This window comes from Rhopalosiphum padi, chromosome 2 (genome assembly GCF_020882245.1).
Source record: "Rhopalosiphum padi isolate XX-2018 chromosome 2, ASM2088224v1, whole genome shotgun sequence".
NCBI classification, from domain to species: Eukaryota; Metazoa; Arthropoda; class Insecta; order Hemiptera; family Aphididae; genus Rhopalosiphum; species Rhopalosiphum padi.
In genome coordinates this window covers 51,311,428-51,331,255 of record NC_083598.1, presented here as the reverse complement: position 1 = coordinate 51,331,255, position 19,828 = coordinate 51,311,428, and the positions used below count along the sequence as shown (strand labels likewise).

Genomic DNA, 19,828 nt, shown 5'->3' with positions numbered 1-19,828 from the left:
TTAGGTACGTCTCCGTTTCGGTGATGCTTGTGGGGGGGGGCGATTGTGAAAATAATAATAGTAATAATCGTAAAAAAAACTTATTGTAGGTATAATAATAATAACGTATAAGCCCCAAACGCAGCGCAACCACCCCGCGACGAGAGAGGGGTGACTACCGTGTGATCGGCGGCGTGTGTCACCTGGTGCCCGGGGGGGATGGGCGTACGGTGCCGACACCTGGCGGCAGACTGGAAACACGCTCACGCACGGGCACCGCCGCCGCCGCCGCAAGAACGTATCCTCCGGGTCGGACGACGCGGCCGGTATCGTATAATATTCGTATCCGTCACATCGTCAGTCCGCCACTGTCGTCGATCCGCGACCGTTCGATAGCGCTCGCGCGTCTCTCTTATTGCTCCGCGCCGTGTCTCAGTGGTTCGCGTTATCGTAGTTTTTTCACCGACGACATAAATATTATATTGTAATAATAAAATAACATTTGTAACGTAAATTATTATTATTGAAAAAAATATTTTTCACTCTTTTATACGATTTGTGTGCACATGAATTATTATATCATATTTATTACCTCGTCCATTAATCGTGCAGTGTAATTAATTAATTTTATACCTATATATTCTACATTATTTAATTATTACTTGTTTAAAAGTGCGTTTTTATCGTCTACGGGTGTTTGCCGACTCCGCGCCCGAATATCAATCGTTGTAGTTATTATCATTATCAATAATACAAAATAATAATAATCGATCGTGTGCCGCCGTCATCACTGCATTTCGCGAAAGTGTTTGTTCTCTGCGATGCGTTGCGTTCCACGTACTCGCGTTCCGGACAACGTCTAAGTCGGCGGGATATTCGCCGCGTGTTCCGAGAATATAACGAAATATCATTTTCGCGCACACAAGTGTCGCGTCCGTTATCAGTGCGCTGTGCGACGACGACGACCATGCGGTACCGGTGGTGTCTGTATTGCATCGTATGCATCATCACATTCGTCGTTACAAACGTGAGTAGAAAAATCATACATATTATTATTATTATTATATAATATTGCAAACCGTCTTATTGTGCACATTTTTTTTTTGCCTTCTTCGTTATTATTATTATATTCCCACGGGGACCACACCGAAAGATTGTTGTTGTCGCCGTCTTTGTCGACGAGGGTCGTGCCCCCTCCTCCACCCACATAAGAGTTATTATCATAATAACGTCGTTGTCCGTCGAGTGACGAAAATAAATCGGACACGAAATCACGTCGGCCGTGGTTGTCATAACTATTATTTCTCCTCAACCCGTGTACCGCGCGGATTCGCCGTCAACCTCAGTCGCGGTATTGTGCGGCGATATGGGTAGGTATGCCAAAAACTCGCTCCGACCACGGGGAACCGACCATCGTCCATCACGGCACGATAAACACGCGACGTTGTCCCGATGATAATGATATTATATCGTAACGCACACCCGCCGTCCCAAACTCCCAAACACATCGTCGTCACAACAACAATTAACAATTAATACTATATTATTATTATTATTATTATCAACTATCAAGTACAATACTTACGAATTCCTTTCGTCTCGTCTAGCCGCGGACGATCGTTCTCGTTAAAATCCTCCTGTTCAACGTCAACCCGACAACGATCCGTATAAAATATAATTAAAACAAAGATGCCCATAACCCGGTTTTTAATAATAATACGGTCCGCTGACATATATACGGTCTCGCGTTCCCCACGCGCTCCGCGTACTTACTCTCCACCTCATCGTCGCCTCGTCGTTCCGTTTTATTTATATCTCTCCCCGTCCACATATATACACATATTACTATCGTCATAACCGAAGTGATACGCGTGTATACGAGTAGTGTTAGTGTATATATATATAATATTATGATATTTTTTATTTTTTTTATAATTATCGCTTTTTCAATGATTTTACGCGCTATGAGTGTTTATAATAATAATAATAATAATATAACCCCATAAAGTCCGTCGTCGTCGGCGCGGCGGTCCATTATAATATTATTGAGTTCAAGATTCTATCCATGGTGGCCGACCGGCCAGCCGCAGACTGCAGTTGGAATACGTTTTTATTTTCTGTTTAATTTTAATAATAATAATATAATAGTTATTAATTATTAATAATATCATTATATTATTGTTTGGCTCGTGATAACGACGTCGTCGTCGGATATTATTATTATGAGTACTCGACATAAGTAATTCTGTCTTTTCTCGGAACCGTCGTTATCGTTGTATGGTTTGAGGGTGAAGAGAGACGAGATTACCTGCCCACTGATTAGATTTTTCGCCCTCCCCCCACGACATCGTACCGTTGAACGGTCATTTGTGATGTAACGTGGTCGTGACCATCGCTTGGACGTCAGCTTAATACTTATTGGTTTTGTATTGCGTTCGGACTTATCAGCATAACCGTCGCAGATAATGTTCACTTCGCGTGGTGTGCACAGATAATGAAGAAATGGATGGGCCTTACCCATCGATAATGAAGTGTGTCCGAAGTGAGAGCTACAAGCTATAAAGTGTTATTGAAATATGATTATAAACCAAAAAATATTATTTATTTTATCACTAGAAATTTTCATTGCTAATAAGGTAATACCTAATCACACTAATCACAGTGGTATCATATAACGTTCTCTTTGAACCGCAGACTTCTGTACAACTCTAGATAAGCAACTCGTATCTCAGCTGGAAAATTGAGATGGGTATATAATGTAAATAATAATAATATGTACATCTTTGGGGTATTTCAGTATGATCATCTTCATCATTTTTATATCGATAGTAAAATATGTTCCAATCTAAAACATGGCGGGCGAACTTCAACAATTATTATTACTTTGTATTCGTTTTATTCTTAGTTGCTAATCTAATATAGTATATTATATAAATCTGTGCTTCGGGCACGCAAACGGTGTCTGTTTTGTATGTTAAGTGTAAGCTCTTATATTGAGTTATATTTGCTTATAATCGGGGTGATGTACCGCGTCTCCGATTTCTTTATGAATGGTGTCTGGGAAAACCGAGGATCGGAATGTGGGGGAGACGGAATAATAATATAATCATCATCGTTAAATGATAATGTTTAGTCGTAGTCGGCATGCTACCATGATGTCTAGATCGTACTCTCGTTGTGTTGCTGGCCCTGCCGCGCGGTTGTTGCAAAACGCGAATCGAAAGGACGGCGGTGTTGTGTGTATGGAATAAAAAAAACCGTATTTCGGTATATTTACAAACATGAGTGGCTCTAACAATGAGCGCATTACCTAACTTTATTAGAAAAAAAATAAATAAATAAAAAGAAACTTTAAACGTGTCGAGTCATTGGTTATTATTGTTTTTTTTTTTGTTTGGAATGAATGACTTTTATAAAATGCAGTAACACACTCGCGCGTCTTTAACCTATGTCATGATGTTGTCGGCTGAATAAGACGCGTGTCATCATACAGAATTTAGAGAACGGCGACGATTATAATAATATTATATAGGTACGGACAAAAATGAAATAAAACACATCGGGGGCGCGACGAACTTTGTCGGAAATTAAATAAATAACGATGATGTCAAAAAACAACTGTGGCTGTAGTATAGCGACAATATAATATATAATATTATAAGTAATAATATCGTACTGTGGCCGCGGTGTGTTATGTAGGCCATTCGTATACCTCATAGAAAATTGTGATGTAAAATAATAACAACGATCGTTGTATACTTTTATATTATTATATAGGTGTAATTTACCTTGCGCGCGACGTCTGACAATCGATCGGTTTTTTATGATAATTATTAACGATTCAATCGAGCCGCCGCGGCGTTTAGTAATATCCTACACGATGATATTAGTTTCGCGCTTTAGATCCATTAATGAATTAATAAAATACATCAGAAAAAATGAAATAAAATCGACGAATACATTTTCTTTATAACGGTATACGTATAATACAATGTCGTAAAACGTGTACGATTTGTTATGCGGTTAATTACCCGATCCCATTTAATGGTGTACCTATACCGTGGTTGGTATATACCGCCGCCCAGCGCCACGATCTGCACGGGAATTTCTGGTTTTCTGGTCTAACATAATAGTAATAATAATAATAATATAATATGGCAATAATAAAACATACGATATTATGCCCAATAAATTACGATTACGCGTCGTCATTTGCACACACACCTCTCTATATAATATAAAACAATCAAAACCAGAAAAATGCGTACCTACTACTGCCGTCGTCGCGTTTTCCAACCGGCCCCATATTATTGTGGCGTGTGTGTGTATGTGAGATCGTATATCGTAGAAATGCGCTTCGTACAGGACACGCACGCACGCACCTACCTATACATATTATATTATGTGCGAGTCTACACGACAATAATAATATAATACTCGGCACGTAATAAAAGTATGGTTACAGCCGAGATAGCGCCGCCACCGCGATATATTATCATCACGCGCGTCGACGACAATTTTTTTCACCTACATATGTATTACGGTCGACAAGGGTTCCGTGTGTATGTGTAGAGCTGTAGTTTCACACCGACTAAGAGAAATAAAATTCGCATGTTCTCGGACGTTTCGCGTTTTCTTAGAACGCCACTTCGTATATTATACGCGATATTAATATTCTATCGATCGTTGCCCGTCGGGGATTTCGTATCGGCAACTTTTCCAATACCGAGACACGCGCGGAAGTGCACGACAGTTGGTATCTTTCGTAGTGCCAATAATTTATTATTGTTATTTGTGACAGGTCCTAAAGTGTATGCCATCTTTTTTCGAAAAATGTTGGCTCCCGGATCTCTCTCTTTCTCTGCTGTCAAGTGCCAGTCTATTGCTTGCTAAGTAGATCCTTTGTGGTTTATTTTTCTGAAAAAAAAATCGTCCTTTCCGAATAAAAAAAAATTTCCAGAATTGTTGTCACATAACACGTGCGACCTTTGAGTTACTATCTTCACAGGTCTCTCATAGCATGCGACCCTCGTCACCGTCACCGTCGTTATATTGATATCCTCAGGCCACACGCGTGCGTGGTATACAGGACATTCCGATTTAGGAGTCGTGCTTTCACCCATTGTTTTGGCCCGTGCCGCCGCGGCCGTCCTTTGAGCGGAGACGACCTTTATATCTTCTCGTCAACGTCACCACCACCTGTCGACGCGCGTCGTATCTGCCGCCAAGTTCGTTGCGCATAATATATAACGACGTGGGCCGAGTAGGTACGCGTTTTCCTTGCATTATTATTATGCCGACATTATTATTATAATATTGTTGTACGCGCGTATTCTGTTTTACCCGTTGGGCGTTAACGTCGGTGTCGTCGTCACTCGTCGATTGTGAAAAACGATTGCGAGCTCTCCTCCGCGCGTATACACTGCATAAATATAATGTGTGTGACAGTGTGACACATACCTATTATTATTATTATTATTATTATTATTATTATTATTATAACCGTATACGCATTCGTTTTCGTACGGTAGTCGCGTATTTTCGCGTGACGATATGTCTGTTTGGAAAAATAAATAAATAAGTAGTATGCTAATAGAATTTAATGAAATATCTGTGTTGTTTATATAGGTGGGTTGCAATGGCGTGTTCGAGCTGCGGATAAAATCGTTCAGCAATGAGCTGGGCCGAGAAGCTTCGGGTCTGTGCTGCGGCGGTGTGTGCGGCACGCCGTGCCGGACAAAGTTCCGGGCGTGCCTGAAACATTACGAGACCAACATAAACGTTAACTCCACGTGCACGTTTGGTGACGTCGTCACTCCCGTGCTCGGCGAGAACAGTCTGACGCTACCGGCCAATGCCACGCCAATAGCGTTCCACTTCAATTTCACATGGCCGGTAAGAATACACTAAAACTTTATAGAAATTGCAATTATGTTCTAAAATGTTTAATAAATATACACTTGTAGAATGCATTAAATAAAACTAATATAAATAAACATATTATTATAGTTATATACAGTCTTTAAATTTTAACAAACATTCTTCATTGAAATTTGAAGTATATCATTTGACTGGGGATATAATACAATAAAATTTCGTTAGATTCTTGGTATAACTACATTTTATTGAGATTAAATATTCGAAAAGATTTCAAAAACATTAAATTTAATTCATTAGACAAGACGTGAGAAAAATTGTACCAAAACCACGATTTTCATGTATGTCAGTTACCATTAAAAGAATAATGAGCAATGAGCATTTAAATCTTAACCCTACCTCAAAGCATCCATATATCTCGTTGCTCCAGTGTATTGTTGAGGTACGTGTATTATACGTGTGTATAATACGTGTACTCACGTACACGACGTTTCCGCGCGCAAACACAATAATAATATCATACGGAACAAGGAAGAGGAGGTGGCGGCGACAGTCTTGTGCTATAATATTATTGTCGTTCGCTTCCTCCTTCGTCTCGCCACAGGAAACCTATAATATTATATTATTCCGGAGGGATAAGATAAATGGGATCTACGTATGCACACATACCGTGTGTATTGTAAGCGCCCGCACACACATGACACACACACACACACTAAATACTATTATATTATATAGCATATGTGCGCATAAATATTCGAGAGATTGTCTTGTCTTGTTTTCCAACAAAAGGGTTGACCTGCTCTGGTATATGACTAGGTAGGTATCCGCCGTCGGGGTTCATCACGCTGGATTACTGCAATAGATATATTATATTACTGTACCATACCAATATACCATGTTTGTATGTTATATGTTTTTTCCAGAAGCCTTTTCTTTTGTGCGCCACACCCTGTCCTATACCTATACGTATTTAACGTATTATGTGCGCGTTTAGGGGTAGCGGAATCTGAGATAATAAATCCTCCCCGGCGCGGCTGCGGACCGTTTTACCGTTACGTCCCGGGGAGAGACCTTAACCTTCAAAAATGCTAACAACGGACGGGAGAAAAAAAAACCCTTTACGAGGCGCGTACATAATATTATAATAATAATGTGCCCGTGCGATTTGGTGCGACGCAGATACCCAGGGAGTGTGAAATCAAAACCTGTCAGGAACGGTAGAAATTATGGGAGTTTTTTTCCCGTTCTCGTAATATTCTTCGGCCATATATTATATATAGGTAGAATACACGATAAACACACTGGGAACTCAAACCACCGTTCGTGTATTTCTCTGTACATTCGATGTCATAAATACCAGTTTCGAATATTGTATGTTATGTTAAAATCGCTCCCGTTTTATTATATTTTTTATTTTATTTATTTATACATATACGTTTGATTTTTTTTAATTAGATCTTATCACGCACTATTGATTAAAACTGGTTTTATTTCGTGCTAGAAAATTAGTAGCTCTCCTTGGACGGAACGCCTACTCGTTAAAATCACGATTTTTCGTTAGATTAAACAATTCGGCGTGTATATAATAGATATCCGCTTAAAGTTCGAAAGCTTTACATGAGGGAGGATTAACTGCTGCTGCATCAATGTGACTCATGCGTGTCATCTCACTGGGGAAATAATACACTACGGCATTGCGGTCCATTTGGTGTTCGGGTAGTGGAAGCTGACCGATTTCCACGGGGAGTTGTGGAAGCCGGAAGGGGTGCATTTGTTATAATGTAATATGTATGACAGAAATCGATAAGCTTATATGCGCTTCATCTCCCATATGGCACAAATTCAGATGCTTATTGCCACTGCGCGTCTCTATTCGATCATAATAATAATAATAATAATAATAATAATAATAAATAATAATATAGTACACTCGGAAAACGAGTTCGAGTACGTTACGATATTTTTCTCTCTCTCCATGATGTGTTGGGTGTATGTGTGTGTGTCAGTCAGTCAGTCTGTTGGCGCTACTTTTTTTCTGTTCCTCCTTTGAAAGTCATCATCGTCTACAACTATAATACAGGTGGATATTTTAATTGGTTCGGAAATATTTCGAGATTACCTGTCACACGACTGGCAATTAGAGGGTATCCGATTGTTAAAATAATTGCGGCTGCGCGCGATGGGCGTGTGTTGTACGGACGAATAAAAATTAATCGATCTTTTCATTATTGGAATTATTATTATTAGGATCTCCTTTACCTGCAGACTGCTGCTTGTCAATGCACCTCTCTCTGTGTATAATAATAATAATAATATGTGAGAAAGGATAGGTTTTCTTCGTTATTTTTATTGTCCCGAAACAAACCTCGGAGAATTACAATAGTTCTTTCAATACTATATATGTATACTACTACTTCAAATAAGCCCACTATATAATATTATATATACTATCGTTATATCATCATTATTATTATTTTTTTATGGTCGTCTGCTACGGCGCGCGGTACACGCCAAACCGACGACGATTGTACTCCATCAACAGTTTACACGATCAAAACTAGATACACTAACATTGTTATTGCATGCGGGCTATTTCTGTAAGCAACGCGATTAATTACTTGATTTTTTTTTTGCATTATTTACTTCAGTATCGATTTATAATCGAAAACGCCTACCTTAATGGTATTTCGTGATAATAATAATGATATTACAAATTATTAAATATGCACGGGTCTTGCTATAATTATAATAATATGACTTTACCACTTAGCTTAAACGCTAGTGCATATAACAAAATATTATTTATGTGATAATCATATAAAGTGGTACAAAAAAAATTCTCGTTTTAAAACATTTACGTTAAATTATGTCTTTTTGTTTGTTTACAGGGTACATTCTCACTCATCGTGGAAGCGTGGCACGAACCGTCGTCGGCAAGAAATTCAGGTACATATTATATTATATTTTTTAACGATAACGAATCGGTTTGTTTTAAGTACCGAACATAACACTTCCTACCCACGTATTACGTCTTATTTTTACGATTATCTAGTGCGCGCTCGGCCGCGTGTGATCTCTTATACGATCCTATACATAATGTTATTATTATTATTATGCGTCGTAGGTAAATGTCGAAAAAAATATTATGTTTCTGAGTCAGTAGGGTCGTCTGTACTGTGTGTGTGGGTGTGTATGTGCAACGTATATACCCAGAAACCCTATACACTCCGCACGCCCTCGAAATATATGTGTCCTACCCTTCTGTACAAGTCACAAACAACACCTGTTCGGTGTATCCGTTTTCCCACGAGTCGTACGCGCGCACATTTATATATTTATATACGTAGAATATAATATACGCGTATATATTATAGTAAAATCGCGGCCATTCGCGACCTTGGGCCCCGCCGTGTTCCATTCATAAAAACACGACATTAAATCGACAAGTCCGTAAGCGCGCTGGCACTGCACGACGACGACAAAGATTTGACACAAACTACTCTTGTGAATTTAAATGTCTTAATTACCTACTCTTATTTCCGGTTCGGCTCGGCTGTTTTATATTAACGACGACCGGCACAATAATAATAATACTAATATACGTCGTCGTCGTCGTGTATAGTATACGGCACATGTGAAAACACATTTTATCGTTTATATATAATAATAATAATAATAAAAATATCGTGTACTACTCCAGTGGTGACTCAAACGCCGCCGCTCCAAAGTGACTTATCGACATCGTCGTGCGTTATGATAAGATCCGTATGGTGGTGATGGTGGTGTCTGTTTGTGCATCAATATTTATTCTGGAAAAAAGCGTAAACGTTTAAATTTTTTTACGATTGAGTAATATATTATTATTATTATTATTACATAATTTTATATTATTATATATACTGCTGCAGCGTTGTTTATTTATCTTTGTTTGCTATATAGCGGCGGTAAATGAAAAAATAAAAAAAACTCCGGACGCTTGTGGGTGGGGGGAGGGGAGGTTGTGTGTGTATGTGTTGGCTCCGTCCCCGGTACATAGGTACGTTGCAGTCGTTTCGAATAGAGTCCTGTGTATGTGTATAATATAATAATTCTCCGGATTTTTTGGTGCGACGAAATCATGGGAAGAAATTGTTTGGCTCGCGAAACGCCGAACGTCGTCGGACGAAATCGAAAAGGGTGGCGGCGTATATACACAATTATTCTTAAAATTCATCTCGCGTATGCGTATAATGTATAAATATATATAGGCGCGCGCGTTCCCGTGTTCTTTTGTGTGATTTGTGTGTGCCTGTTGGACAAAAAAAAAAAGAAGAAAAAAATGCATGTCGTATTCTTCGCTGCGGCGGCGGCAGGGTAATCGCGAAGCGCATAAATTTCAACGCTTTTGTCGTAGAATAAAATCCGGACCAGACGTCGTCGACGGGAATTCTTTTCTTTTTCTCCCCGCTGCTGCTGCTGTTGCTATCGCATGCAGCCGCCGAGAAGCCGCTTCATCGTAGTTCCCTCCCCCGCCACCCTTTTTCAGATATATATGTGCGTATTTTATAATAGACCTTTTATTTCGTCGTTTCTCGGGTTTTTTTTTGTTTTTCCCGTTTTGATCCCGAGCCAAGCCCCGGACCCCGCGGGTGTCTCATCCCCGCGAGATATAAAATACGACGGGTCCAGAAATAATCTCGTCACGGAAATATATACGGAAATCGTTGGAAATAATAGGAATTCCGGGCGCCCGGAAACGTTTATGTAGGTACCGAAAATAAAACGTCGTCGTCGAGGATGCTGCGTACAGTGATGACACCGAAAACACGTCATTTTCGAAATATTTCCATTATTATTAATATAAATATATAATACCCGTAGCCGACGCCGCCGCCGCGTGGCTTATTGGAGAATCGAAATCACTTTGTTGTTTGTGCTGTATTGGCTCTTTATTATTATTATTATTATTCCATTTTATTCGGACGTTAGAAACGGCCGAAGAAAACGGTAGGCACGTAGCATTCATACGGTGTGTGTGCGTGTGTAAGTATTATGCGCGCGCGCGCGTGTGTGTGTGTGTGTGACCAATTGTTGGGCGGTGGGTGACCGTCTTATTCTCCCACGGTGCCTCTGCCGACGTGTCTGCCGCGTTCGTCCGCCGGCGCCTCCTCCCGTTCGTCGTGTACACACACACACACACACACACACACACACAACGAGCTCGCTCGCACATATATATGAGAACCAAATACTTTTTACACACGACACATTGTTTTATTGTACATATTTTTATATATTATTATTATTATTATTAGGTCTGAGAGTTTATACTCTAAAAAATCGCAAAAGATTCATATAAAAAAAAAATGCTTTAAAATAATAATGGATTACTAATACATTTCGTATAACAACTATTTACATCCACTTCAAAAATTAATCGTGTAAAATTCAATAAAAAAAATGTATAGTAAAATTTATTAGAACCTTCTAAAACACGTTTCTCACTAAACTTACGATGCAACATTATAAGACACCGGATAAAAAAAATGTATTACATCATAATCTCAATCCAAATTTAATATTATTAATTACTTTTTAATTTATGTATAATTTAATTGACGCTTTTTTTTTATTTATCGGCAGGAACGACCAACGGTTCTGCTCTGATCACTCGGATCACGGATCAACGATTCCTGAAACTCAGCGACGGATGGGTACAACAGGAGTACGCCGGATCGACCGGCGGCGTCCGTTCGCGACTCGTATACGAGCACAGGGTCCGATGCGAGGACAACTATCACGGCGATGGGTGCGCCAAATTTTGCCGGCCTAGGGATGACAACTTCGGACATTATCTGTGCTCGGACGACGGCGATATGATATGCATGCCAGGCTGGACGGGCAGCTATTGCAGCAAAGGTACGTGTTTATCTCATTGTATTGTACGTGTATAAATTGTTGTGTAACTATGGGAACGACGAGTCCTCGAAGTCTCAAACAATTTGAGCACTATAAGTCCAATATACTGTTTTTATTTCTCATAATTCTCATGGTATAATTTTGTTTAAAATCAAAACGGATTAATAAATAACGTGTATACGTTTAAAAATAATTGAAAGTTCAAAATATTCTAGAAAATCGAAGTTCGACCCATCCCTAGACACATAACCCGTGTTGTTGAGCGACCGTGCGTTTAAATTATTTTAATGTTATTACGACGCGCGTTTAGTCATATACATATAGCGAGACGGAGGCGTGTTTTCGTCGGTCGTGTATACCCTCCTAGGACGATTAGGTATATATACGGGCGGCGCATTTTTCGTTTCGAAATTAAATTTGTTGTCGGGGAGTAACTAATTAAAATGAATAAAAAGGGAAAACGTATTACATTATGATTGCGTGGACGCGATTTCATTGTTTTGCCTTCTAACACAACACCGATCTTTATATTTATAATAATATGTAATAATATGCGTTTTAATACGTGTGTCCGACGATGATAATAATAATAATAATAATAATAATAATAACGAGATAATAGGTTGTACCCCGCTCGTCGATGACGATAATAATAATAATAATAATGGTATTACGAAGTAGGAGGAGGAGAAGGAGGAAAATTGTAAAATTAACCGTGCCGTGCAGCAGTGGTAGTGTCCGGCATGCGTTTTATATGTATTATGTATAATTTATCGGTATCCGATGATGATGATGATGATGATGAGTGGTGTTGTAGTCGTCCCGTCCATCGCTGGACGGGCGACGGGCCGCCGCCGTCGCTCCGGTCAACCTTCCGTCGCGCGGATTCTCGTCGTCGTCTCGGCAGTAGTAGTAGTAGTAGTAGTAGTAGTAATATTAATAGTAGTGAAGAAGTAGTAGTAGTAGTAGTAGTCGTAGTAGTCGTAGTAGTAGTCGCCGCCGCCGCCGTCGTTGCCTTGCCAGTCCTTTTGTGCACGGGCAGTGGTGGTTCCGTCTCTCGGACACGCCGCCGCTCCGGTAGTCCTCCAGGTTCCCACGGTAACGTTCGTTCCATAGCTATGGGCTTCTCTCGCGCGCCGTGTGTGCCTGTCAGGTTGTTATGCGCTCAGTGGTTCTCAAACGGGCGGCCGTGGCCGCGACCGACCGGCATACATACCTCGACGCCGCCGCCGATCACAATCTCTTTTTATATTATGCTCCTTTTGTTTTACACACGAATAATAATAATAAAAAATACCGTACGAGCACATGACTCACATCGCGCGCGACAGTTTTTTTTTTCTTATGCGTACGCGTGGAATACGTTATTAATATTATATATTACATATATAGGAAAAAATGTATTATTTATGTGCGACGTTAATAAATCACGGCCGACGACAACGACGACGACAATAATTACATATTCGGTATAGGAGTCAGTTGGGGTGGCGGTGGTGGTGGAGGGGGCGATGACGAGGCGAACGGCTAGTTTTTACGAGCGAATTTCGGTCGCGTTTTACGACTCTTTCTCGGTCCCGCGGACAGGCGGTAGCGGTTGCGGCGGCGACGACGACTACGATTTATTGTAATCATTTCCGACCGCGTCTTTAATAATCGGATCGTTCCGCCGATTGATTTGGTCGTCGTCGTTTATGTGGTTTTTGGGCGAAAAATATATTTAATTTTATTCCGCACGGTCTCTGCACAGTCAACTGACGATCGAAAGTTTCCGACCACTGGGGCTACGTCCGCTGCCGCACACGAGTTCTTATAACCGGTGACACAATAATCATATACACACACACACACACACACAGACGAGCCGGAGAGATAGCCTGTAATTACACGGTGGGTATCGGTTACCCGCCGATGTCGGTCCCGATCGCTTCGCCCGCTCCGCCGCCGTCGACCACCAGAACCGTTTATACGAACGATTATTAAACGCCATTGTTTCTGTATATCCAGTTACCGGTTTTTGTTTTTTATCCTTCTCTCTCTTTCTCTATCCATCTCCGATTCCTTCCTCGTTTTATTTATTTATATTATATATGTTTATATATATGAGTGTGTGTGTATAATGTGCATTTATATTATATATTATATTGTATTTCTCTCCCGCGATCGCGGCGGCGGCGGCGGTGGATCCCACAAGAGAGTAATTACGTTTCAGAACCCGTGCAATTTGTCGCCATTCATAACGTTTGGAAACAAGATCAGCAAACACAGATATATATATATTATATTATTCATGTATAAAAATTCTTGCCGACCGGTCACGAAAATCGCATTAAGTCTCACCGGCGCGGGCGCGCGTTATCCCCCGCCACCGCCATAACATTCTTGGCTGCTTTATATGCTCGCAATCGTCGTCGCCGCGTACTCGCAATATCACCATATCATCATCACTATACCTATTGCCCTTGTATTTTATACATTCGTATGTTATAATATACATTTTAATATTTATATCATATTGGTACCTCCTATATTATTATATTATTTTAATTTTCCTCGGCCGCGATTTATCGCGTGTTGGCCGCCCCGCGTTTTCCCAGCGGGGAACAATAGTGTCCGCTGCACACATACACATACGGGGTGCTGTGCTGCAGTGTATTTACTAGTTCTGACATAACAACAAAAACCCATTGGCCCCGGGGTGGCAGCTGCAAAACGCGCTTGGCGACCACTTGTCCCCCTGCTCTGCAGCGGCAGTGCGTATTAACTGCACACACGCCGAAAAACCATCCGCGCGAGCCCCTCGTCGAGTCGGACAACATCTGCCGGGTTCCGGTTTCGCCACTCCCGGCTCGGGGTAAAATAAAAAAAAATTGAATATAAAGCTCTCCTGCAAACGAAATACACATACATACATATATATATATATATATATATATATATATATATACCCCCGCTTTACACAACGCGTAATGCACCGAGCATTATTGAATATAATGTGTATGGAAAATTTTTTTTAAACGTTTTGAATTTTGAATTCAATTTTTATTTATATATTTTTTTTTTTTACAGCGATCTGCGCACCTGGCTGTGACGAGAAAAAAGGAACGTGTATGACTCCGGGAACCTGCCAGTGAGTATAATATTATGTATAATATACCTACTGCAAACCTTTTATATAATATAATATAAACATACGAGTCCATAAGTCTTCTTTATATGCTGTCGTTTTTCCATTTTATACATGTATATCTATATATGTATATATATTATTAGTATTCTTTTTTTTTTCGAGTCGGTAATTAAAAGTCTCCGACTGGTTCACGGCCATCCATATATCCGACGACCTTAACCCCAGCACCTCTCCCACATAACCGGTCACCGTCATATATATACACTATCGTTCCTGTTGTTTATTTATGGATCGATCGTGCTGCGGCTATTTATCTGATTCAATCAGCGCGCCGAGAATATATAATATTTAAACGTTATTTCCTCCGCGTCTCTCGAACTCCCCTGCCCCATCCCCGCTCGTCGCGAACCTTCATCTAGCCACCACCACCACCGCCGCCGCCCCCGCCTAGCCCACCAAACTTCGATTCGTACCTGCACAACCAGCATCAAAAACAACGACAATTGCTAAAAACTCGTGTTTTTTTCTCTTCTCCTTCGCAGATGTCACGCGGGCTGGACAGGAGCCAGATGTGACCAGTGTCAGATATATCCGGGTTGCGTGAATGGTTATTGCCAAAAACCGTGGCAGTGTTTGTGCAAAGAAGGATGGGGTGGCATGTTTTGCAACCAGGATTTGAACTACTGCACCAACCACGCGCCATGCAAGAACGGCGGCACGTGCTTCAATACGGGACAGGGCCTGTACACTTGCTCATGCGCCCCCGGATATTCCGGTCCCGAGTGCAACGTCGACTTGGGACTGTCCAGCAAACCGGGAATGGACTGTTCCACCGGACTTACATGCCTCAACGGCGGCACGTGCAAGGTGAGCATCGAATAATTTGTATTGCCCGTAATATTACCGCATAATGTACCGATCAATTTATTAGGAACAACATAACCTAAACATAGGCCAATCAATTCTAGATTAAATTAAATAGTTTTAAATTTCTGTTGTATTACACGCGTAAAATACAGTTATTATATTGTTTATAACTTATACATAAAATAAAAATGGAATCTATTATATCCATATAAGTGCACTCTATATATATAAAGGGTTGTGTATTAATTTTACTGCCGTCCGCTGTCCATTGGCGCAATGAATAAAATTCGCATATTATTATAGTATCCGGTTCTAATGGTAAACGTTTTGTGTATTGTTTCCGCAGAAAACCGGATCCGTTTCTAGTTGCGCGTGTCCCAGCCAATGGAAGGGCGTCAGATGCGAGACATCCACGCAGCCGGCTTGTGCGAGTTCGCCGTGTGGAAACGGTGGCACTTGCGTCAACACCGCTAAAACCAACAACAACGGAACCGGAACCGGTAGCAACAACAACAACAACAACGGCAACGGGTTCTTGTGCCATTGCCCGATCGGTTTTTCCGGACCGACCTGCCACCAGACGACCAACCACTGTCAGCCGGATCCCTGCCGAAACGGGGCGACGTGCGTGCCAAGCAAAGACAGTTCCAGTTACACTTGCAAGTGCGCGCCTGGGTTCGCGGGAGCCCACTGCCACTTGCCCGACCACTGCCAAAAGAACCCTTGCCTGAACGGAGGGACGTGCCAGGCGCAAGCCGATGGTTACCGGTGCCAGTGCGTGCCCGGATACGTCGGCGACCTATGCCAGAGCGTGGTGGACTATTGCGTGGCCAAGCCGTGCGCCAACGGCGGTACGTGCGAGAACCTGAAGAACGACTTCCGGTGCGCATGCCGGCCAGGGTTCGGCGGCAAAGACTGCAGTCGGTACGTCAACGAGTGCGTACAGTCGTCGCCGTGTGCAAACGGCGGAACGTGCGTGACCACCGGCGGAGGAGGCGACGGCGGTTTCAGGTGCGAGTGTCCAGTCGGTTACACGGGTGCCAATTGCACGGACGAACGGCCGACCACGCTGGGCGACCGGTCCAAGCACGTGTCCGCGGTGGTGCAGGAACAGCCCGAGATGGTGCAGGCGTCCGTAAACGGCGTGCTCATGGTGGTGTTGTCCGTGTCCGTGCCAGTGGCCGTGCTGGCCGCCATCGCGGTGGTGCTGTGCATGAAGAACCGCCGGCGCCGCGACCAGAAAAAGGCCGACGAGAACGCGAGAATGCAAAACGAACAGAACTCAATACACAGCGTGGCCAAGCTGGGCGACCCTCACGTCATCAGAAACTCGTGGGACCCGCTGCCGGCCGCGGCCCGAGAAAACGTTTACTCGGAACCGCTGTGCTTCGCCGCGCCCAACAAGATGCAACAGCAGCCGTCGCTGACGCCGGCCCAATCGTCGTCGTCGCTGCAGAGGCAGAAGCTGCTCAACACCGACAGACAAAACCGTATGTCGTTCAAGGAACAGGACGCCATCAACGCGTTGGACCGCAGAATATCGGTCATATCGGTCGACTCGGCCGCCGTCAACCAATGCAACAACACAAATAAGTAAGCATCACCATATAATATGTAATATATTTTTACAATGAGTAATAATATCGTGGTATACGCTGGTGGCTGTCACTACTTAAACCCGGCAAAGGGGAGGGGACTCGCGTTGAAAAAAATGAAAGAATATAGCGAAGCAATTTCTTAAAAATTAAGTATCGATAAACTATATACATTCAGCAGATCAATTTCATAATCTTCAGCATTATATTATGCTCCTCTATTATTCAAATGATATTGTAAACTTTCATCAACAACATTACATAAAAGTACCTAATCTAAAAATCTTCGAATAAAAAAAATGACGGTTTAACGTGCAGCAAATATATTTTTTAAAACCAGTTTCAAGGGAAAAAAATCTTCTCTATTATTTTTTTATTTTATTCTCTCATGATGATGATGTCTTATTTATAATTCTTCTTTGTCATTCATATGAAACGATTTCGGGGGCATATATATTATATTATAAGCTCGTCATGTTTCAACATTTTTTAGTACTATATATATACGTTATGTGTAAGTAGTCCGAACCTTATGCGGTCGTAATGACACACGTTTTGACGATGAGTTCCCCAAACCTCCCGAGTCGAATACTCGCCGTGTATGACGTTATCGTTTAACAATAAAGCGTAATGCACATAATACATATATAATATGTACGCACGTGAGCAAGCGTGTGTTCTCCGGACCTCGAGTAATGCGCGTCTTTGCGACGTACTTTACTCGTAGGTATATTATTATATATTTTGTATATCTGCTTTAACAAACGTCTCGGCGGGGCGCGGTGGTGACGGTGTCCGAATGTGTGTATATAAAACATATTGTATTATAATACTGACGACGGGTATCTATTGTATCGGCCGAATACAATATTGTATTGTCGTATTATTACGTGTGTGAGGTCTTAATGTTGCGGCGGCGGAATGTCTTGATAGCGCGTCAGCATAGGTACAAAATAATAACATAATGTGTGTATCTACCTACCTACCCACCTACTATATTACTACTAGCTCAATATTGCAGTTATATATGGATATATAGTATAATATGGAAGTGTGTTTGATAGACACAATTATTATTATTCGTCGTCGTCTGGTACAGCCGCGATGAATGTGTTGATGACTAGGCGCAAAACGACAACGGGGTAATAATAATAATAATATATTATTAATATTATATTATTATATTGTCGAGGACTTCATTTATATCAGCCCGTTACACTGTGACTTGACACAACTTCGTCGCCGCCGCGCCGCGTCTTTACTCATATATTATAATATTGTATCAACTATGTACCTGCAACAGAATAATAATTGTATTATTATGTCTGCACGCCATCCAATAGACGTATTTATTAAGTTTTGGGTTTGTTCTTCTGTTTCAGCGAGGTATCGCCCGTCAAAGCTCACCACCACTATCATCGCAACATACACCAGCAGCTTCAGTACGAAAGAGCGGCCGTGAAATCGATGATTTTAGACCAACACTCTTTCGCCACACAAGTTTAGACTGTTTATTAAGTTATATATATTATATATATATAAATATTTTTTTTTAAGTAGACTTCTTGATGAATCTGTCAGTCCATTTTTTTTTGACCCTCTCAATTTGTATACACACCACACACACACACACTTCGAAAATGACTGGCTTACGCCATAATATTACGATTAGACTACATATACATATATCTATTTCTCTAACACCCTCATCTAATTCCGCCATACCCACTAACATTAATAACTATTATTCCCTTTCCGCCGTCGTTATTAGAAAAAAAACTTCGACAACTGAAAAAAAAAGAAATGTATTCTAATCTCAATCAATATATCTATTTATATATATATGTATATATATAATATACTCATCATTATAAAAATTAAAAATAGAGCCAGGGTGATGATCTCTAAGGCGTTGTGATCGTTTTGTTGTTGTTAATCATATAATTATAAGTATTATTATTAATTTAATTAATGTGTCGAACAAAAAAAAAAAAACATGTTCCTGTTATTTAATCCCTAAGTCATTATTTTGTAGTTTTTTATACGACTTTTTTTTTGTGCGAGTCTTTAGGACGAATTATTTGTTAAACATTAATGTAATAATTAATTAAAAGTAAAAGCGTTGTTAGACGCGTATTATGGTATATATATTATACGCATTATACATATATATATATCGTAATCGTGTAAGACAAAAATTATACTTAAGTTTTTTGTACTGTATTTTGTAAAAAAAATAAAACCTAATTCTTCGTTTGTATATTATAATATCGGAAGTGTAAATAAGTTAAATTACAATTCTAAACAACGATCATTTATTTTTCGTCAGTGAATAAATTTGTTAAATTGACTCATTTAAATGTTTTTAAATATATTATTGTTGTTCCTTTGTTAATAAATGATTGTTTCAAATGATTAAAAACAAAAACAAAAAAAAAACCACTATATTATTATTATTATATCTTCATTACCGTATCGT

At 40.6% G+C, this 19,828-nt stretch overlaps 1 protein-coding gene across 1 annotated transcript; it reads left to right on the top strand.

The window, feature by feature from the left end:
* The first annotated feature begins 321 nt into the window (after positions 1 to 321).
* On the top strand, positions 322 to 19,609 carry LOC132919931 (neurogenic locus protein delta). Its single transcript, XM_060981877.1, has 8 exons — positions 322 to 1,006; positions 5,608 to 5,874; positions 8,748 to 8,805; positions 11,482 to 11,757; positions 14,827 to 14,887; positions 15,430 to 15,754; positions 16,101 to 17,347; positions 18,732 to 19,609. Exons 1-8 carry the CDS (start codon positions 947 to 949, stop codon positions 18,853 to 18,855), a joined length of 2,418 nt encoding a protein of 805 aa, XP_060837860.1. The 5' UTR covers positions 322 to 946; the 3' UTR covers positions 18,856 to 19,609.
* The last annotated feature ends 219 nt before the right edge of the window (positions 19,610 to 19,828 follow it).